At 45.1% G+C, this 22610-nt stretch overlaps 1 protein-coding gene across 5 annotated transcripts in view; it reads right to left on the bottom strand.

Annotated features, from left to right (window-relative positions):
* Window positions 1–817: 817 nt before the first annotated feature.
* KCTD15 (potassium channel tetramerization domain containing 15) overlaps window positions 818–22610 on the bottom strand; it is a 42080-nt gene continuing 20287 nt past the window's right edge. For all 5 annotated transcript variants that reach the window (XM_062604862.1, XM_062604860.1, XM_062604861.1 and 2 more), the window contains 3 exons: window positions 15022–15166; window positions 6662–6967; window positions 818–1064 (listed from right to left, as the gene is read on the bottom strand). In XM_062604862.1, coding sequence (XP_062460846.1) covers window positions 909–1064; window positions 6662–6967; window positions 15022–15166 — 607 coding nt within the window. In that variant the 3' untranslated portion in view covers window positions 818–908. The remainder of the gene's footprint in view (window positions 1065–6661; window positions 6968–15021; window positions 15167–22610) is intronic.

Below are 22610 nucleotides of genomic sequence, written 5' to 3'. Positions count from 1 at the left end.
ACATGGTCAGTAAATGATTAACAAGAGATGGCAGAGCTTGCTTGGCAGAACCACGCTGCTTTGATGATGCCAAACTTAACAGTTTCTGAGTCAAAACAAGACTAGCTTTAAGAGAACTACAGCTCCATGTTGGGTATGTGACCCTTGTGGGATGGCAGCATTTTGTTTTGTGCTTCCAGATCCCTACTTTTGCAAACATTGCCAAAATTGGCCTTGTCAAATTTTTTGTCACTATTTTTTTGTTTAGTGCAGGTTTTTTTTTAGTACGGAGCACCAGTTGACTATAAATTGGTCCTTTTCAGATTCTAGAGTCTGTCCACAGGGAGATATTTCTGTTGAAAATGTAGTATAAAAATAAGCCATTTGCTAGTACGAGCGAGTACAATCACAGAAGTGTCACGTCATGTATGGAGGTGTAAACCACGTCTGATATGAAGGAGGTGCGGCAGTCAGGGAAGATACTCAGTGCAGTTTTTAGGGAACCATCTTCCTCTCGAGGCTCCTGCTTCCATGCGTCACAGCGTCGGGGTACAGCTGGAACGGCTGTTGGAACTGCTTCTCCTGCTGATCTATTCAAATTGCTTTTACTGCTCTTTCGCAAGTCCAACCTAGGGCCAGTGGCTGACGAAGCTTCGCCTTTTCCACCACCACCACCGCTGTTTAGCCCAAAGTACATTCCCAGCAGGCCTGGTATGCTGAGCACGTTCAGGAATTCCATTGTGAAAAACGAACAACTGGTTTTTCAAATGCATTTCATGGCTGGCTATGTGACAGGTAGTTTCAGAATACCACTAATTGGCAACTTAAAGTCAAAATCTGTTTGCTAATACTGTTTTCCAAATTCTTAGTGTTTCACATAAGGGACTATTAAACACTTGTACGGTTACAAAGGAGTAGGGGGGTAGGGTCTAGTCCAGGGGCTCCTGTTTTATTCTGATGGTTGGGGTGGGTTGTGGTCGTCTGTCCTCACGACACAGCACATATTCACTGAACTGAGAGGAATCCACCCCACCACCGCATGAAGCTGCCACACTGAACCCCTTCTGAAATAATCTTTCAAGCACCTGCAATGTGGGGAAAAAAATTCAGATTAATATTTAGCAAATTTTAGTGATTAAAGCATTCAGGGAGACTGGATCTAAATGATGGATTTAGTCTTTCGAGTCCTCATTGAATGAATATTATTCAGCTATAATTCTTTAAGTTATTGTTAAATGACTATGCTGTGATTAAAGTCTCGCTCTCAGCAAACCTCTGCAGAAAACAAAAATTAATCACAAAAATAAGAGCTCTGCAGAGCAGCTTAGTACATTATATAGTAAAATACTGTACTGTGGTGATATTGATGTTATCTCTTACTGCTTACAGAAAGCAACATCAGGTTTAGGTTGTAATGAAAAGCGCCCATTACTCATTAGTAGTATAAACAGGCTTACAGGAAGGGGCTGAAAACGTCTCAGCTCATCCTTGGCAGATGACAATGTCTTAGGAGGCTGAGTGACACATCTCCACACATTCCACCACATCTCCATGGACATCAGAGTCGTGGTTTTCACTCGCTGGAAGGGAGTGCTGCTGTATGTGCATGCAAAGCATGGCTGGGATGGGATGTGGACCCAAGACAAGGACAAACAGGAAACGTTCCGGCCCAAGAAAGAAGTTAATTTGTATTGCCCAAATACGTATTTTCTCTTTCTCCTTCTGAAGAAAAGCTGGTGCAATTTAAATGCATGAATTTAAGGAACCCAGAGGCAACTTTAATTTCTGAGGCTGTGTGACACAGCACATTACCCTAGGATATACTGATCTTGGCAGTATGTTCGGGGCCATGTTTCCACATGCATGAGCATGTTGATACATGGTTTCCCAGCAGAGCTGGACGTAGGCAGAGTTTTCTCAGAGCAGATGCCAGGTCCACCTTCAGCGGATCCACAATGGCAGATCTACTGGAAGAGCTGCTGTGCAGCCTCCCACACAGTGGTGGCTCTCCCGGGTCCAGGGCAGCAGCCTGGAAAAATGGTTCTTCTACTGGTAAATGCCATCAAGAGGAGCAGCCTGTACCGGTCTGTAAGTGCCCAAGACACTGCGTCCATTGCCACAGCACACGAGCCTGCTGTGATGGGAACTGAACCTGATGATTGATTAAACCTGAAGAACTTGGCAACACCAGCACCCCCATGTGCCAGCTGTCTGCTGCCCACAGCGACAGACTAGGGACAGAAAAGTGACTAAGCCACTTAAAAAACTTGACCATAAAAATGTGGAATCCCAGACTGGTTTGGGTTGGAAGGGACCTTAAAGCTCATCCAGTTCCAACTGCCTGCCACAGGCAGGGACATCTTCCACTAGACGGGGTTGCTCCAAACCCCATCCAACCTGGCCTTGAACACTGCCAGGGATGGGGCAGCCATGGCTTCTCTGGATCACTCAACCTGAGTGTGTTTAAGTGTCTTAAGCAATAGACACACCTTCAGTCAGAGGCAACTCATACACTTTTACAGGTTTACGTTATAGGAGGAACTTTATTTCTTTTTTGGTTTTACTAGCCCTGCGAGCTCTGCAGCAGTTACACTTACTGTGGTAGTACTGAGAAGTCTTACATTTCACATCCCAAGCTGACTGTTAAAAGATCTGCACACCAGACTGCTGCCCTGACACACAGATCCATGAGAGGCCATGTTGCATTTCTTAGTGTACGCTTTCCTCAGCCTGTATGTTTGGTTTGCTTTCTCCAGAAGCATCAACTTGGAGCCTATATTAAGGACAGAAGAACAACTGTATCTGAGGTGGTACCATGGTGCAATGCAAGCCATGACAGCAGCATTTGCTGGTTTTAATCCATGGGAACTGAAAGATCAAAAGAGCACACCAGTGTATGGTAGAAAAGTGAACCTGGGAAGATTAAAAGAAGGGGTGGGAGGGTGGGTTATCACAATACATTTAAGATGTTTACAACTCTTACTGGGGTTGTATGCTACCTGCAGGACAGAAACGGGGTGCGTACACTAACACTTGTTCCAGCTGAAAGAGGAAAGCAGGAGTTCGAGAGGGAAGGAGGACTATGACATCATCAGACTGCTGTTCCATGAGCTGGAGAGTATTTTGACTGTATTACATTCCTAGAGCTGGCAAGATGAATATGAGAGGCAACCCAGCTACAGGAAAGGAGGCTGCTTCCATTTACTTCCATTTACTTAACAGTTCCATTACTTACTTACATTCCAATCCCCTGGATAGCAAACCAGAGGATTGATGGGTAAGATTTCAGAGAGAGATGTGACTTCAAAATCCTTGATAAAAACTTTTTTAAATCAATTTCCTTGTAATATAAACCAAGAGCAGGGGTGCCCTTGGCTTGCCTCTGTCCAAAGATATGGAAGGCTGCCTGTTAACATAGGACTCCTCTTCCCTCAGCCAGCTCTCTGCACACACACAGTCCAGGTAGACATTACATCTTAGAGCACTGCACGCAGAACAAAGCAATTCGGTCTTACTACCTAAGTGCTCAAAGGACTAGACTGCAGGCTATCTAACCTTAAAAACCTCAGTATCATCCAGTTTCTCAGCAAGAAACAAACCAAGGCAAATCCTGTAAACAATGCACAGAATGTTTAAATATTGTAGCTTTTTAAGTGTAACTCAGGTAACCTTGAACTCAGCTCTGTGGAGAAAGGCTCCTAAAAGCTGCTTCCATGAATGCTGAGCACTGGTTTGCACGTGCTGGTGCGTGCACAAGACTCAACAGAATGTTAAACACGGACAGATTTAAATGCCATTTACTGCATTTGGTTCTATGCACATTACTTTTTCCAAAGGTAAGAAGATACAGATAGAGGGAAACTAGTGTCTCGAGTCAAATTGGAGCTTCTGTCCTGTAAACCTCCAAAGAGAGTATGTCAAAAAGTGACCATTAGCTGCAATTCTCGTATGTATGGGGGGGGACACACTATATTAGAGGATTTGTGAGTGGTGAGGCCCTGGCACTGGTTGCCCAGAGAAGCTGTGGCTGCCCCATCCCTGGCAGTGTTCAAGGCCAGGTTGGACAGGGCTTGGAGCAATCTGGTCTAGTGGAAGGTGTCCCTGCCCATGGCAGGGGATTTGATCTGTATGAGCTTTAAGGTCCCTTCCAACCCAAACCAGTCTGGGATTCTATGATTTAATATACTCTGTCTCCCAGTATTCTGAGCACATCTGATTTCGTTGCACACTTTTCTAAATAGAAACACAACATTTTCACTTAACGTACCTCATTTAAATTTTGCAGAATGCTAACAAATACATTCTTAATTATGAAGACCCAATGCTCAACATAAACAAGCACCACAGCATTTTCTCTAAGGTAAGCTCCTGTATCTTGCCAGAACCTTTTGCAAGGACTTGAATAAACACTGTCAGCCCTAAGAAAACTGTATACCTGTTAGTAATTACAAATGGGCATTAAATTAAGAGCTACGGTATTTTTCTGGCTACCACTACACTGTTGACATTCTTTGAAGTGCACAGCTCTGGAAACAAAGCATTTAATGGAAATACCTTCCAAAGATAGGAAGAATTGAAAAATATTGCAGCTTTGCCACCAATAAGCTAGCAAGGCACAGGGAGGCAAAAGTGCTGTACTGGAGCAAGCAGCAGGCAGACTGACTGCATTGCCCTTTGAGCTTCTTTGGAAGTGGTTCTGCTGTTCCACCCACTTCCCCTTCTAACCCATCTCCCTTAAGTCTGGGGCATTTGCTTCCCTGTACTTCCAACTTCTGACTTTTGCCAAAAAGCCCTGGGAAAGGAGGGGCAGCACCTCTGTGCTGACCAGAGTCCCGCAGAGCCAATGATAATTAGCTGCTGATTTCATCAGCCTTTGGTCTCAGAAATGCATCATTTTGCAGAAAATGTTTGGAAACACTTTCTATTAATTATATAGTAAAATCATGTAATTTAGTAAAATCATGTAATTTAGTATTATTATTTATACTGCAGACAGAAATTTTTTCACAACACGAACTTGTGAAGAGATGCTTTGATTCCATCTGAATTCTGACTGAATTCAAAACACATTCAAATATTAACACTAATTAGCATTCAGCTTCTACTGCACACCACTTTGGCTTATCCAGAGCCAAGTGCTCAGCCTGGTGGGCATCCAGCTCTTTGCCCGACTGCTGGCAGTGCTGAGCCCACTGGTGGCCCTTTGTTGCTTGGGTATTCTAATTTCTGTCTTGTGAGTAACTGTGTCACAAGGATAGGGTGGCTGAAATACAGACATGCTTCCCCATCCACTTACTTTAGCTGAAGTGCAGCTGCTTCCTTCTCCACCCAGCACAGTGATGAATACATCACCATTCCCACTGCCAGCAAATGGATCTGCCTCCAACCCACCTCGAGCCTTCTATTTCTAGCAGTCCACCCTAAACCTTGCCAAATGTGAAACTGCAAAGGACTGCACAAAATCAACCACAGGCATCAGCCTGATCAAAGGTCAACCAAATGAAACACTTGGGAGACTTGAACCAAAAAATCATCCGAACCAGCTGGGTTTAGACTGGTTCCAGAGAAAAGCATTATGAGTGCAAGGAGCACCAGGGGGTGCTGCCCCACGGAGGGAGGTGTCAGTGTCAAATACACACCGTTAAAATGGCTGCATCCACCTTTACTGGTCTTCAGAGTCTGGCCAGCCAGTCCCATGGGACAGCTCTTCTGTGGGTATTTGACCACAGGAAAGTTCACCAAGGCCACTAAAGCCTTTCCAACAGCCCATTTAGCATCCACAGCCACAGCCCACCAGCAAGGGACAGTAACTCTGGAAATATTCCTCACAGGCTGATTTCATTTTCCACAGTATTTGCAGCATATTTTAGAGGCATACAGGCGAAAACTGAGAGCTGTTTTGACCTTGTACGGCGCAAGTTAACAGCATCACCAACGCTGTTCCTTTCTGCAGCCAAAGGATAACTACAACACCACGGCCTTGGCCACAGTGGTGGTGATCCACTGTGAAATGGCATTTCTTGTCCATAAGTCTGCTGCCTGCACACAAGCCACAGATTTATTTCTGCTACCATCTACCTATCTGTCCAGTTATCTTCTTTTGTTTCATATGTTTAATTTTAAGCCTAATGTCAAAACTCTGAGTATAAAATGAAATACATTTTGTTTAAAATACTCTGGGCAATTTTTATAGAACATCCTTTTGAAAAAAAAAAAAGTGCAGAGATCAATTTTTTTAAGTCCATCCCGCAGGCACCATCATTTAATTATGAGTGAGACATAAATTATGCATTTACACATTGTTGCATTTTCTATAAAATGGTGTGGAGACTTTTTTTTTTTTGTAGTTTTTGGAACTCTCTCTTTCTTCCTGGGGGCACTTTGGAGGAAAAAAAAACCCTGCTGCAGGCTGTACATTGATGAAAAAATTAGCATTTATCAGTGTAACACCATTATGAGACCAGCATGGCACTAACATACACAAAATCTAAATCTATTTTTCTGCTTAGACTTAGGAAAACCTGAAAGACTGTGATCTCACCAGGCAGAAAATGTCTCCTTGCAGTATAAGCACTGGAAGTAATTGGGCAGAAGCAAATAATCTGCATATAATTGAACAAGAAATACTAAAAAACCCACCCCAGCAAACAGATGAGCCAGCACCGAAAGGCCATTACGTTACCTGCACTGAGTTCAACCGGCAGTACCCGTTCAAAGGAAACCTAATAACGTGGGTAGGGTCCTGGTTCCAGCCGGCGTTCACAGAGTTGCACATGACATCCCCAGTCTCCGGAAAGATCTCTTCTATTAAAGCTTTCTCCCCACTCAATGCAATTCTCTCTCCCAGATCTGGAGTCACTCTTACGACCAAGCAGTCACAAGGCTGGAAATGTTTCCGTTGTTCTTTCTCTTGTTTCCATCGCTCAAGTTCCTTAATCATTGGCTGCAGCTGGTAATATTTTGCTTCTTCATATAAAAGATTAAAGTCCTGGGGAAGAAAATAAAAGAGAGAGGGAGAGAGATAAACTAGAAATGCTGACAGAGTTCTCATTTAGCAATGAGTATTGTTCCTGTTTGACCTACTTAGGCTTATGTATTGTCAGCAAGAGTGCAAAAGCAACAGGTACCCACGTAGTTTGTCTTCGTGTTACACCTACACAGAAAACCACACTGTGTTAGTGGTGAATCTGTTAGAGCTGACTGTGAAGTTCCCACTGCACTGAATTATTTGTTCATTTACCACCCCACAAACTCAATGCCAGAAAGCTTTACTTTTGGATTAAAAAAATCAAAATAACTGTTTGCATTAAAGAAAGCCTGCTGACGTAAGAGATGTCCCGAGCCCTAATCTTCACTCTTGGCCTCAGTCAGTCACTTCTGATTTTGCCACAGAAGATCTTAGACTTCACTGTCACCTCTCACACATGTTAGAGATTTAGATGTAAATTCAGCTTCACTTCTCACCTGTCTTTGCTGAGTCTGAAATTCAGCTACGGTAGCTGCTCCCTACATTTCATGGTTATTCCTATATTTAAAGTCTACTTTGGATCCTGGAAAATTATACAGTGGTAGTCACGACCCCACTCCAACAACTTAAGACACAGTTCTTCCCAGCCATTTGTCCATCACCTCACTTGGGCTTTGGGCAATTCAAATTCCCAATCTGATCCAACTCCCAATTCACTGACTGTTTTCTGCATATACTCATTAACAGCTTTGCATCAGATCTCCAACAGATCTTTCCACCTCAACTGTTGAGTATGGTGAGACAACGGGTGTCAGCAGCCCATCAGACCAAGCCAGAGAAGGAAGAGATGGTTGAGCACTGGGTTGACAGTTTGCTTACAGTGGCCCCACCACCTCCTCCAGCCTCCTGAAGGGAAGAGGAGCAGCAAGAGCACCACCAGCTCCTCTCTGCAAAGACGTGTCGTTTGCTTTCCTGGCTCGTATGCCTTCTGCAGATGGAAATGCTGCACCACAGGTATGCTCTCTGACTTTTGCGGAGCATGCTGCAGGTCAGCACACCTGGATGTAAAGACTGCAGTGAAATAAAATGAAAAATCACAAGAGTGAAGCAACTGGAATAATTTGGACTGGGAAGAATGGCATGACAAGAAGTAATCAAGAAACGGGCACCAAAATTCCATGAAAAACAACAGCAGTGCTACTGCTCCAGGACCTGGGGAAGCAGGGAAATCAAAGGCCAATGAACAGGCAGCACAAAATATGCGACTCTTCATAGTGGCTTGGAATTAACCTGTAAAATCTGTTGCTGCAGGATATTACTGAACCAAAGCAGTTAGCTCTGTTCAAATTTGGCACACAGACCCACCGCTGGTAGTGGAGAGGTGCTCCTTCTCCCCAGGGCTGCCTACAGCCTGGAGATGTATGAATATTCACTGACACTGGTAAGGTTATCGCGTTTCAAAAGGGACATCCAATCCTCTACATCTCTTTGATGTCTGTTAAGGCTGGGACAATAGGCACACTGCTAAGGGAGAAAAAAGGACCAGAGAAGGCACAGAGAGGGAAAAAGGGGAAGAGGCAAGTGGGAAGAAACGAGGGCAACAAACACACAGGAAGTAGCTGGAAGATGAAAAACAACAGGAAGATTAAAGAAGAAACCCTATACAAAGCATGCTGCGAACAACTGGAGCTGGTTACAGGCCAGCCAAAGAGGCATGAAGACTGGCTGCATCACCTGATCTCAGGTAAGACAGCATCAGCCCCAAAGCTTCATTCCCTGATGGATGGTATTTTCTCCCCTCCCCCAAACCATTACTGCTTTTCTGTATCCACCAGGGAAGCTCCCTGGTTACTGAGCATAGGAACAGTTTAAACCTACACAGATTAGTGGCCTAACTTAAAAAGAGCCCCTGCCCTAAACTTTCTGAAGTTTTCGTGTGGGACACACAGCACACCACCTAACTGTGTTCATTACAGAGATGTGTGCAAGGGCCTATCAAACATTCACTGGGCATCTGCTGGTCCCATGTATCTTTTTTATCAAAGGAAAACATTCAGTGCTAAGGAAAAACTTAACTCTGGAGAGTGAACAGGAGCATCCAGTGCTCACTGAAGGCAATGGACAATCTCACAGTTTTCAGTAGGTCCTGAAAAACTAGTTTTAGCCTATCTGTGTTCACGGTCACTAAAAAATAACATATTAGTTATAAGATCAATCAAGTGAGTATGTGCTAAGTAAACTCAACAGTAAAACCTAGAGGAGATGGTACAGTACTATAAAAAGCAGTCCTTTATTTCTGGAAGAAGAGAGAGGTACAATGCTCCTGAGTGTGGATGCAAAGACCACCACAGTCACCAGAGCCTTTTTGACTGACTTCACTGGGCTCTGTCCTAGGCTGACAGTATCCTGAATCACAGCAGTTCACTGGTCCAGCACCTCCAGGCCAAAACAGTAAAGCCGTAACACAAACAAAACAAGGATCATGCCACCTCTACCTCCCTCTAGCCAGCTGTTAGCCCACCGCATCAGATGCAGCTCTTAGTGGCTCCTACTAGCCATCGTTTATCTGAAATAATATCTAAATAAACAAGATAAATTTTACATTCTGATATAATTTTGTGATAACATGACCAGTTTTCAAATGAAACAGCTCTTCCACTACTGTCTTTCCCAGAGGATACAGCCACGCTTCAGATGGCTGTGTGGAAATCGGGCTGCACTGGAGCATCACATGCTCTGTGCGATGAGGTCTGCAGCTGGTCACAACTGCCTGGGTTAAACCAAGGTGTTTGGGTTAGTTTCTGAAATAAGACACTCTGTGTCCATTCCACACTTGGGTTGAGGGCAAATATCTGGAACGGGTTCTGCACCTGGAAAAAGGGGTTTGTAGCAGAAGCTGGGAATCTGAGGTGTGCTGGTGTGGAGAAGCAACACACGTGCAACGTCAGGGAGTCTGCGCACCTATTATCAGGCAGTGCAATAAAGAGAATTTGTTGGACTCTAACGAGCGGATAAAAAATGTGTCTTCTGCTAGGCAAGAGAAAATTCACCTTCCATGGCCCTCCCTCCACGTACCACACACTGCCCAACCCAGGCACCAGCATCCTAGCCTGCCCCACTGCCCCAGCCCTGTACTGGACTGCTGGTGCTTCTGCACTGAGTGACTTGGGCACTGTTCAGGCATTTGACCACATATTTAGCGAGGGAAGAGAACTTTGCTACATGAGGAACAAAGAAAGAGTGGCTCCCACTGTGGGGGTTCAGTTGTCTGAAGCCTGTGCTTGGCCAGCGTAATGGACTCACCACACTGCTAACTACAAGATTTTGTCATTCAGGTTTTATACACCACTCAGAGTACAGTGCATCTGAGATCTGACTGGACGCGATGCCCGGCTCTGGTTTGCCTACAGAGGATGTTGAGGACAGGTAATACCACCATAGCTACTTCCACCTTGCACTGTAGATATAAAATCCTATCCTGATGACTTGCAAAAATTTAATATGAAATGTGAAGTAGAATTCAACCCACAAGGGACCTCACCATGGAGGTGCCACAGGAGCCACAAGAAAACATTTCCATGCTGCTGGTTTTGAAAAGTTATCAAAGGCAGAAGCAGACATGAATCTTCCTAGACCTATCCAGAAGAGGCACATTTCACTGAGGCAGGCACACGAGTAGCTACAGGGCATTAACTGCCTAGCACAGTGGCAAAGTGCACACAGTCTCATTGAAACTTAGCCTCAGAGCAGCCTGGTACAGCTTTTGTCCCAGGCGCATGCTGATAGATGCACACAGATATTGCACTCTTTCTCTCACAGAGGCTGCAGCCCTGGTGTCAGTGCAGTCCTGCTGAGCTCAGACAGCATCCCACAGCAGATTTTGTACAGCATCCAGGAGTTCCTTGTCCTGCAGGACTAATGATGCACCTCCCATTTATTCTAAGGATTATTTCTCTACCTTCACAGCTTCTTAACAGCACTGCACTTCATGGCAGCACAGCCCAGAGTCAAGCAGCATGTATGGTAGCTAATGAAGTTGTCTGTGTTTAGCTAAGGTAAATCACTTTACTCCGAAGGTGATTCCTACCAGCCAAGGTCCCTGCTCATGTGCTCCTTGCTAGACTGAAAGGGGAAAGGGGACATGGACAGACCAGCCTCTGATTTTGCTGTAACATACCACAGAAATTGGATGCCCTATCCCGGGCAGTGTTCAAGGCCAGGTTGGATGGTACTTGGAGCAACCTGGTCTACTGGAAGGTGTCCCTGCCCACGGCAGGGGATCGGAACTGGATGAGCTTTAAGGTCCCTTCCAACCCAAACCAGTCTGGGGTTCTATGAAAAAGCTACCATGAGCTACCATGAGCCTTCAGCTTGTGGCTGTTGTAGGAACTAGTGAGGAAGCTGTGTCAGGTCACCCGCAAGAGGCAGCAGCTGGCCAGGTGGCATGAGCACAGCCTTTCCCCATCCACAGCTTCTGGACATTTAGACCTCATAGGAGAGGTAAACACATCCTTCAAAGACACAGCTTTTTGCCTTTCACAAAATAATTTTCTGCTCATGACTTGGTAGGAAAGCTTTTTTCCTGGTGGATTCTACAGTCACCACTGACAAGCATGACATACTGCTGAGGAGGAGATTGGCAAGTGTGACTGCAAAGCCAGTTGTGCTGCTGTTTCCACATCACTGCCAGCAGGTCACAAAGATCAGCTAACTACAGGCAGAGACAGCCAACATAAACCGTAAAACGGTGTCTCCTGTGAACCTGATACTGTTCTCTCAGTACTGAAGAGGTCCTTTGGTTCTGTACCTAATGGTGACTCCTAAACAGGCCGGAATGGCTCTTCCTGCCTATTTTCCACTTGTTATTCTTTGTTACATGAAACAGCAAACTGTCATCCTGAGTCAATGTTTCTTTTATATTTTAGTGCTGTGAAGATCTGACTCCTGGCTACGTGAAAAAGTTGCTCACTTCTACGATGACAACTGCACCATTTGGTAAGGTCAGTTCGAGAGCACTTAGAATTAGATGCAAGCACTAATTTTAAAACAATAATAAATTAGCGTGTTGGCCCTGCGGTTCTGGTGCTACAGGTGAGCTCTATATCCCATACAAAACTCCGATGTCCTGTGTATTTGTCCTCCTCCCCTCCTTAAGATGGAGCAATAATATACACATTCCCTATATCTGGTTTTGTTTGACAACCTCTAAGGGAGGTGTGAGTCGTGTGAGTCTCAAGTAAGTAGGTGTGATGAGTCCTGGTTCTGAATGAAGTTATGTCCTGGCAGTGAAAGGGGCAGATGCTGCTCAGAAATGTCCTGCGGAAACACCTTTGATGGTGGGGGAAGACCAAGGCAGAAAGGCCAGGTTGGATGGGGCTCAGAACAATCTTGTCTAGTGTGAGGTGTCCCTGCCCATGGCAGGGGGTTGGATGAGCTTTAAGGTCCCTTCCAACCCAAACTGTGGGCTGCAGAGAGGTAGCTCCAGAGCCAGCCATCCCCTAACCCAGCAGCATGGCAGACCAGGGGGTGCTGGCTCCACACTCTGCCCCAGGACATTTGTTGCTCAAGATGTCATGGTCCCACACACAGGTCTCTGAACCGGTGCAGGAGGAGGAGCTGTGAGCAGCTCCAGGCTGCTAGCAATTGCCTCGCTCAGCACAGGCTGGCTGCAAAAAACTAAGCCAAACAGCTCACAGTAATTTCTCAGCATACTTCATGTGGCTTAAACTCCCCTGAACACAGGAAAATTATATGAACAGAATGTTGCTTTCAGCAGGGAGACCTGTCAGACACGAAACACTTTCAAGTTCTGGCTTATTAGTAGTTGGAAGTGTAATTAATATTCACTGTAAACACACCAGTCAGACTTGATAATAAAGAATCACTAGCCTTGGAACACATACCCACTTTCTCTGCATTTCAGTGTTAACTTAGTCTGAAAACAACACTTAAATAGCAAACACAATAATGCTAGTGCGGTACTAACATTCCAAACTTTCCAAAATAACCATCTGAGCAGCAATTCAAGTTGAAAAGCAACTTGGCTAAACCTTGAGGCTAATAAACTGCTTGATTAAATTAAGGAGTAAAAACTAATAAATATTCAAAACACTTGATAATGCTTTGTTTGACATAAAGAACATTTAATGCAAGTCTCACTGGAAAACCTGTCAGGTTTTATACCTTAAATAGAGTTTTGCATTTAGAAACACCAAGTGATTCCATTTGCTGCCTTTGATTATTGTCTTCTGTCACTTTAATCATGCTGGTAAAATTACACAATTTCTGTGAAGTCAAATCCGTTTACAATGCAATTTTAATACAGCTTTGCAGCACATTCTTCTATGCATTTTTATTTAGTTACTCCCTACCTAGCAATACTTTGCTTTGTTCTTGAGCCCTCATTAGCCTGGGGTTTGCTCTAAAGCTCTCCCAGGGAAGAACTAAATAAAATACAGTTAACCCTATGCAAAGAGATGGTCTGGATCAACGGACTTAGCCCTGGCACAGCGCCGGCTCTCCTGAGTCTCTCCCAGCCCTGCCAGGGCTCACTGCGCAGACAAGTCCTTGGCACCCACCAGCACTCTCACCTCCAGGCTCTTAATGAATCTTGCTGGTTTTGTTTCACAGCACCTCTGAAATCTGGACGCCAGTTGAGGCTATGATCATCTTGAACTTCTCTTTTACCCTCCTTTCTCATGCTTTCTTGTCTCAATGGATTGTCCAAAATGCTGCCCCTAAAGCATCCCTCTGGCCTTTCATCTGTACTGCTTCCCCATCCACCCTCCTCAATTTGATCTATCCCATGATCCACACAACTAATCTGGTCTTTAGCTTCACTCCCACCCCTGTGTTTTCTCTCTTATCTCTTTAAAGAACTTTTCTTGCATCCACCCCTCAGTGCTCTGGCTCTCACCCTGCCTCATGCACCCCAACCCATAACCTGCCCGCCACTCTCCAGAAGGAGCAGTGCCAGGGCAGCCCTTCTGGGCTGGAGCTCTGAAACCACCCACAAATGCCAAAATTTCTCCCTGCCTTTAGATCAGATGTGTTCTCCCCAGGCACATGCAGGGGTCAAACACAACTGTACTTGTAACTTAGGCAAGAATGGCTTAGGAGAGGTTTGCAGCATGAGGATTAGCTGTACTCCAAAGCTAAAGCCGCCAGAGCAACCACAAATCCGGACTGACTCAGTTATGACTGACCAAATTATCTTGCCTACCCAGGCCAACATGCAAAGTGAAATCCCACTGCAAGGCTCAAGAACCTTCCTTTCCAGCAATGTTCCACATCCCCTAACTGAGCAGATCCCCACTGCCATCCCAATTTAGTCATCATTTCATCCTGGAGTTAGTGCTTTTGTTGAATCTTGTCATCTACAGTCCAGACACTTTTGTCTTCTAATTTTCGTACATAAGGATGACAATGTTACAAGTTTCACAAGTGCAAAGCCAACTGCTCTCCAGAGGAGAGCTTTTAGAAACAATCAGGGTTCGCAAAGTGACAGCCACCACTGTTATTACACAGAGAACACGTAATGCTCCTGAAAAAGCCCTCTGTAAATTCCATCTCCCAACAATATTTTCACATTCATAAATTGTGTAAAAGCTTACTTCCTGAAATCAAAGTATCTGCATCTAACACAAATCCTCATGGGCTTGTTTAAGGGTATCTCTTTTTTATACCTACAAGAAAAGAAATTATACAATTTAAGTCCTCTAAATATCAAATTTTAAACACTTCTTTCAGATCCTGAGCATTAAGCCCTGGTAAGCGCTAGTTGCTGATGTTGCTTCTTAATTGTTATAACCTGATAAGTAAGCTAAAATGAGAAAATACAATTAGTTTAGAAAAACTGATCTAGCCATAAGCTTTGTTGTTTTTTACAGTATCCATGACAACCAGTGGTCCATTTATTAAATAATAGCATCCCTGGTGTAATACACAAGTACTAAAAATCCTAACAATAAACAGCAACATTTAGTTAAAAGTGTTTAGGTCAAGCACACAATTCAACCTGCACCAAAAAAAATGACAGGAGGAAAAGATAGGTTGCATACTATAGCTTTCCTTACCTTAAAGTCATCTGGGAGCAGTAGCTTAGATGTCCTTAGGAAGCTTAATATATATCTGAAAATTTCACCATCTCGATCAATGAAATAATGTTGTTTCAAACTGTCCAAGACAATAGGCTCTGTGCCATTAAACAGGCGACTTATTCTGAAAAAAGAAAAGAAAAAGAAATGGGCAAAAGAGGAAAAAATGTCATTACACCCTCAGGGCTTAAGAACATCCAGCCAATTTAGTTGCATCAATTCAGTGTGCATGAAGTAATATCTTAATCTGGTGACAAACAAGTGCACAAAGAGAGACGCCTTAGACACACATGTGCACCCACATGCTCACACACAAGAAACATGTGTGCACAGGCACACACCAGCAGCAAGTGCCTGGAGAATGCACTGCCTCGAATCAGTGCTGCAAATTAGGACCATGACCCCAGCAAGGCAAGTGCCTACGAAATGCTCTCCCCATGGCTGGCAGAGTAATTTTGGTGAGAACATGTGTCACCATTATACAACGCTGTCCACATGTCCTGCTAACGGAGAATCAAATGGTTGGTTACTCAGAGATGGGTTCTCGGCCATGAGCTTTTCCTCCAACTTGGCTGTCATTCTGATCAACCACCATCAAAACCTTTCTGTGCTAGAGGAGAGGCTGCCCATCCATGGAGATGAGCTGCATGAGCCCCTCAGTGCTGGATAAGTGGCCATACAACACCAAATGTTTTAGCAAAGCAGCAATCAGTGGCCAGTGCAGCATCCGCAGCACTGCCTGTGGGACCAGAGTCCCACCACCAGCAGTCCTGGGGATCAGAGTCTGGCAGGAGAAAAGCAATGTGACGCATCTTTTATGAGCAAAGAAAAGGAAGGAAGACCTACGAGACCTGATGATCAGCTGGTTACAGGACCAAAATCAGCTACATCACCCCAGCTTTCTCCATGTCCTGAGGAGCACGCTCTGCAGAAAGCAAACCAGGCGTCTGCTTGCCTGCTGTTTCTCCCGCCTCTCCCCTCCAAATGCCTGGCTTCTTTCAGAATGCTTTGTCTTCCCATGAGAAACAACCCAGCTGAATATATGTTCTTGAAAGGAAAATCACAGGAGACAAACAGCAACGACCTATTAAGTAACTGAGTCCATCTCTCTCAGAGAGCAGCATTGTTCCCAACTGCAGAGTGTCTCATGTTTCAAAGTCGAGTCTTATATAATCCTGCCAGTGAGGTCTCTTCCATTTCCCAGAGAGAATATCCCACAGCCTGCTGGATTTCACTGTCAAGTCATCCCTTCGACTCAGCCATGCAATCCTGCTGTGTCCTTCACTGAGACCAGGGCAGGGCTGTCTTCTGCCATGGTAACAAGCTCACCAAACCATACCAAAAGGCAGTGGCCAGCACTGCTGGTGGATGCTGCAGCTGCAGCCTCACTGCCTCCATCCTTACAGCAGCACCACCCCAAGGTTTTTGGTCCACCAGTGAGGGAAGGGATTGCAAGGGGAAGGCATACACCCACCCCAGCAATGGGAGGAAGCAGGTTTGCTCCATCACCCTGACGATGGGAAGGAGCAGGTCTGCTCCATCACCAGTGCTGGTGCTTCCGGTTGTGCCTCGCGCTCCATGCCTCGGGCTGTGGGTTCATGCAACATGGTGAGATTTGCTCTCAGACTCTGAGGCTGCACCTCAGCCTGATCTTTTAACTTGCTAATTTATTTGCAGATTAACATGACGTTTATTTCTAAATTAATTAACTATGGAGGTATTAAATAAAACTGGACTTAGCAAGTCCCCACTGAATTCAGCTAAAAAAGCCTTCCTGCCCTCTTAAGCAAGTTCCAGCTTTTACTGCCTCCTCTCATGTCTGTCAGCAATCAGCTAGTCTGAGTTACTTATGAGAATAACCAAATGCTCCACTAAACCCTAATTATAATATGTTTACTGTTTTTCTTCAACTTCTAGGTTTTCAATGATATCAAAGAACATACATTTAATTTATATAATCCCAAATTTCGGTAAGCCTCCAGTAATTATTTTCTTTTTCGTTGTTATTTTAGGGCTATTTGCCTGAGATGGTTAAATGTATTCCCTTGTACAGTGTTAAATTTTATCCCAGGAGCTAGACAATTTATTTCCTTAGACATACACATGAGCCAGTGTGCTGTGAGGGTGAGACTGAAAGCAGAGGGAACACTGATCGAGCAGCTTAAGATTCAATATAGTACACTTATTGAATAAATGTGGGTAGCTACTGAAAGTTTTGAAATCTTACAGCTCAATAAGCTGGGCTGTGGCTTCAACCTCCTCCCCTTCGGTGCCACTGCCCTGTGAAGCCTGTTGGGCTCTGCCACGCGTATGGAGAAAGGTCTGCCAACAGTGACAGGGCGCAGGGAAGACTGGATAGGAAATCTTAATGGGCTGCTCTTTAATGCAGTGAAGCTTTTTTTTGGTAATGAAAACAAAACATGAATTTTGAGGCCTTTGTGGAGTGCCCTGAGCTGTATTTCTTCACCAGCAAAATTACTGCTGGGGAAGAAACTTGCAGAGTGTTGAAAGACTTAACTGCCACCCCAAAAACAGAGTGATGAATAGTTTAAGGATTTATTTGGCATTTTTTGGGGCTGCTATGTTCCAAGAACCAGCTTTGCTGCAGCGCGTTGTAACGCTGCGCACAGGAAGCGCCCTGGCTTCTCCCTTCTTAACAGGGTAAAAAATACCTGCAGAAAAGTCCATCAGAAAATGTAACACTGCAAGAGCACAAAGTGTACTCAAACAGCAGCTTCGAAACGAAAGTTCTCCCCACAGGCGTGCAAAGCCAAAGAAAAGAGTACAGTGCCCGGGGGCAGCTCTGTAAGCCCCACCAGGACCTGATGTGCTCAATGGGTGGATCTTGGGCGGCCAGAATGAAATGCTGCGCGCAAAAGCATGGAAACAAAATGTGTGCGGGCAAGTCAGCAAGTGCAAGGGAATGGGAATGGTTTTGCACTGTACAAACTTGTTAGTGCTCAATCAGAAATGAGGTACCAGCCTGGCTGGCAGGCTCAGGAAGCTCCAGCGCCCTGCCATGTGATGAGAGCTAGAAGTTATGGGAAGCTTCACTTTCTAATTTTAAAACCATCTTAAAACTTCTGTCCAAGATTTAATCTCCAGACAGGGAACAGACTGAGCCAAGATCAATCCTAGCAGTTGCAAGCCTAAGGATGCAAACTTGCCTTTCTATTGCCTCCACCTCCCTGGCCAGTCCTGCAACGCTCACACCATCTTCCCAGTGCACGGTCTCTTCCCAGCCATCTATCCCTCCTCCTCAGGTCCTCCTGCCCTCCCAGCAGTGAGCTCTCTCTGTGCTGCTGCCCACCCCAACCCCTGCAGGGTCCGTGTTCCTGGCCACCGCTGTACCATCTCCCAACAGAGCAGAGCCCTAACAGGGTCAGTGTCCAGCCTCCAGCTTAGCAGGTATCACCAGCACCTAAATCCTGTCTGGATGCTCTTCCCTACTCCTCCCAACACCCAAAACACAACCTGTTGATCCTATTTCTACAATTTCTTTGTGCTTCTGTTGTTTCTGCTAAAGGCTTTTTACATTTTCAATCATGTTTCGCCAAAACGCCAAGGGGTGAGTTTCTACCTTTGTACTGATTTTACTATGATATTAAGATCTCCTTTTATTAGATTAAAAACAAACAATGCATACAGCCAACCCACAAGGACAAGAGTGCCAGTAAATTCTTTTCTTAGTTTCTTGAGCAGGGGAGGAAGCTGCGTGTGAGCACCTACCGATGGCTGCTGCTACCCACAGCCCCCAGAGTGTTGGCAACTGACTGTCCATACGAGCTCCCTGCAGTGCCCATCAAGATGGGAACACAAGGGTGGGCCTGCAGAACAGAGACTCTGGCCCCCAGAGCAGAGCTCACCACACACCATCTCTTTCATAAATTCATCCAACTCCATCTTAAAAGCACCCAGGGCTTTTTGCATCCCCAGTTCCCTCTGGAGCACCCTCAAGTCTTCCTGAGACCATCACTGCACACAGCCACAGATCTGTACCTCACACACCACTGTCAGGGGGTTTAGTGGCACTTTGGGATAGGTTTGGGGTGGAGGGGGTTCCTTTCTGCTTTGCGACAGTTTAGCCATTTTCTTGGCAACTCTTACAAAGAACTTCTGTTTTCTGTTCAAAGGCTTTACAGGCTGAGAGAGCTGGGCTTGTTCAGCCTAGAGAAGAGAAGGCTCCAGAGAGGCTTTACAACAGCCTTCCTATACCTAAAGGGGCTAACAGGAAACCTGCAGAGGGACTTTTTACAAGGGTGTGTAGTCACAGCACAAGGGGGAATGGCTTTAAACTGAAAAAAGGGTAGATTTAGATTAGATATTAGGAAGAAGTTACTCCCTCTGAAGGTGGTGAGACACTGGCACAGGCTGCCCAGCAAAGCTGTGGCTGCCCCATCCCTGGCAGTGTTCAAGGCCAGGCTGGATGTGGGTTGGAGCAACCTGCTCTAGTGGAAGGTGTCCCTGCCCATGGCAGGGAGTTGGAACTGGATGAGCTTTAAGGCCCCTTCCAACACAAACCAGTCTGGGATTCTGTGAGTAAATCTGATTCCAGAGGCTTTCAGACAAGCACCCAGTATCACAGGACCTGTGGGACAGCCAGCAGTTGGGATGTGGCAAGTACAAGCAGAGCGCTCCGCTAACGAGCCCAACCAAAGGGGAGCTACTGTGGTTCTGTCCCATCCCACCCAACCAGCCAGCACAGCAACACCGTTTAAGTAAAACACTATCACAATGTTGCACTAAAAGTATTAATTTAAGTAATTACATGATTAATATTTAACTGTTCAGTGATATTTTTTGTCATTCATAATTTAGTTGTTTACATTTATTAAAAATTGATTCTGTAGACACTCTTCCTGCCCAATGTCAAATCAGCAGGGAATGCACATTTAAGCAAACTGTCAGCAAGATGTGTCTCTCTCCTAATTTTATGAGAGGAGAGGAGAAGAGAGAAGTGCACCCTCCTGCTCCACTCAGTGCAAACATGCAGCGAAGCTGGTAGAAGCTCTGCAGCCTTCTATCCGGCGGCTGTCAGTCATTCTTGGCTGTTGGGCTTTCCTGTGGAGCTGGAGGAAGAGGTGGTTGTGGGAAATGCCAGAGAGAGGAGGAAGAGGATTGTTTAGAGCTGGGACACTGAGCGTGACCTGAAACTGCCCCATGGTACATGTTAGCAAAGCATCCCAGGTGTACAAGCAGAGTCATTGCTGCTGAGCACAAACAGTGCTGCTTATCTCTTAAATATTTGCTCAAGGTGTGTAGGATAGATACTGTTATCTACTTGGAAAAGAAAAAATGCTGTGAATTGGAGCAGAGGTGCTTGAGACTGGAGCGCCTTAACACTGTGCCTGGCATAACTGTGTTACAAGCCTGTACGTCCCATCACAAGGAAGTAACTTCTGCAAAAGAATGGGAAAGCAGCTAGAGCAGTTGTGGCTACCCAGTGCCTGCATGCTGTGAGCCAGCTCTTTGCTGGCACTGCTGCAGCCCAGTCACAGCAGCACAGTCTGGGGTAGGCATGGGACAGTGCTGCCAGGCCTTCACAGTACTGGTTTTCATATTCCTATTATTTTAACTGTAAAACTCATGGGGGTTTGTGCACAAGTTCTCAGCAAACTCACGGAGAAAGCACCTGCAGCTGCTCTCCCCAGGGAGGTACGTTAAAACACCCAATGCACTAGAAAAAAGCAGGCAGGACTGGCCAGAGGAGGACAGGGATAACCCAGCTCAGCAGCAAGCAGGTGTCTTCTGCCTTCTGGCCTGACAGTACTAATGAGGGAGGGATGTTAAAATATGGTCTCTGCCAGGACACATGCTCCCTCACACCCTGTACAGTGACGAACATGGCTAAAAGTTGCATCTGGCTGCAGTAGGTTTTCTGATCTGCCTCAATTTAAAACTTCAGCTATAATTAGCATGAAAATCCATAAACAAAGGTCTGTTGTATGGTTATACCATACCTTTACACCCTGTTACCTGACCAGTGGTTTTAAGCCCTTCTCTAATTATAGGAAACTAGCATGTAGGAGGGGCACTGTCTGCAGTCCAGGCCTGTGCACAGGTGACAGGCTGCACAAACTGTGTGGGCTTCAGCATTATGGCTCTGCCACAAGCTCCCATTTTAATCCAAGGTAACATCTTGACCACCTCAGATTGCTTCAGGCATGCACTCAGACTGGAGGATGCTTCAGCTGAGGAGAATTTTGTTTTAAGCATCTTCTAAATGTTTTATTTGTACAGTGATGGGGAAAAAGTGTGGGGGGAAGAGTGTCAGTCTTCAGCTGGGAGCATAAACTACTGCTCTGCAAACTATGGTAAATCCAAGCAACCATGTGTGCTTTGGGACCAGTTCATGTGCCTGAAGACACAGAGAGATGCTCCAAAGGGGTTTTCTGGCATAAACAAGCCCAGACCAGGTACTTCTCCCACCACTCCTACAAGATGAGGGTGAGCACCCGCATTTCAGCAGAGCAGCCTCAGATGTCCAGCACCCTCCAGGAACTGCCTCACACTGCGCAGGCATCGCTCAGCCCTGGTCCCTTCAATCCTCATGGCACAAGTGATATATTCAAGTGTTCAGATATTCAAGTACAAAACTGACGTATGAGAACTAAATGGAGACACTAAAGCTTCTAGACCCAAAGCCCCTCTTCTCAATCTGAACAAAAAATGAGTAGGGTCTGATCTCAGCAGAGATGGAGGAGGTAACACACAAGGTTTATCCATCTCCAATTCTTATAACCTCCTGTTCTTGCCTTCCAGTACTGATCCCGGTATGCCAAAGGAGATTTTTTGAGCCATATGCTCACTTTGCAGTGCTTTTGAAGGATATTGCACTCATTAACTATTAAGCACCTGAAGGAACTGCAGGATCTATTACCTAGATTTAATACTTCGTATTTTGCAGCTCAGGCTAGAATATCTATTTTTGCAACAATCAGAGCTAGTCTATATAGTATCAACATGTATTTTTACAAGTCAATAATCCATAAAGAATATTATCATCTACCACACAGAATCAGTCTTAGGAAGTTCTAGACGGACTTTTTTTCTGTTCTTTATACTATCACTAAAAAGCAAAATTAGATATGTAATGGATTTTCTAGTTAAGACAAAGGCATAGACAAGCATGTCTTCAGTTCTCTGCTACTATCAATTGAAGGCCACTGAAGCAACAAGTAATACAATCCACTGAAGTGGAAATTACCTATTACTTTTGAAATACCACAGTGCATTCATGGTAAGGATAAGAGATCCTAAAGTTCCTTCTTTTCCACCTATTGTTAACAGCCTATCTCCACACTTAAGACACTTTCGCAGGTGACTATGATACATAAGTTTATGGAAATATGTATATATATTTAGACCTTAATACAGAACACTTATTTTTTAATTTGTAGAGACAGTATTGCCTATACATAAATCAGCAGTTAAGACAAGAAATTGGGAACACTAAGGCTAGCAAGAGAAGCCAGTGTCTTTTCCTGCATTAAAAAATTGTCTTGGCAGTCAAGAGCCACGCTGGTCCTGCATCCATGCAGCCAAGCACCCCATCAGGTCTTGAGGGT

The sequence above is a fragment of the Pezoporus occidentalis genome, unplaced genomic scaffold (assembly GCF_034315485.1).
Source record: "Pezoporus occidentalis ecotype Australia unplaced genomic scaffold, CSIRO_AGI_Poc_V1 ctg89, whole genome shotgun sequence".
Taxonomy (NCBI): domain Eukaryota; kingdom Metazoa; phylum Chordata; class Aves; order Psittaciformes; family Psittacidae; genus Pezoporus; species Pezoporus occidentalis.
The sequence above is the reverse complement of the archived record's forward strand: the minus strand, read 5'-3'. Positions and strand labels throughout refer to the sequence as shown.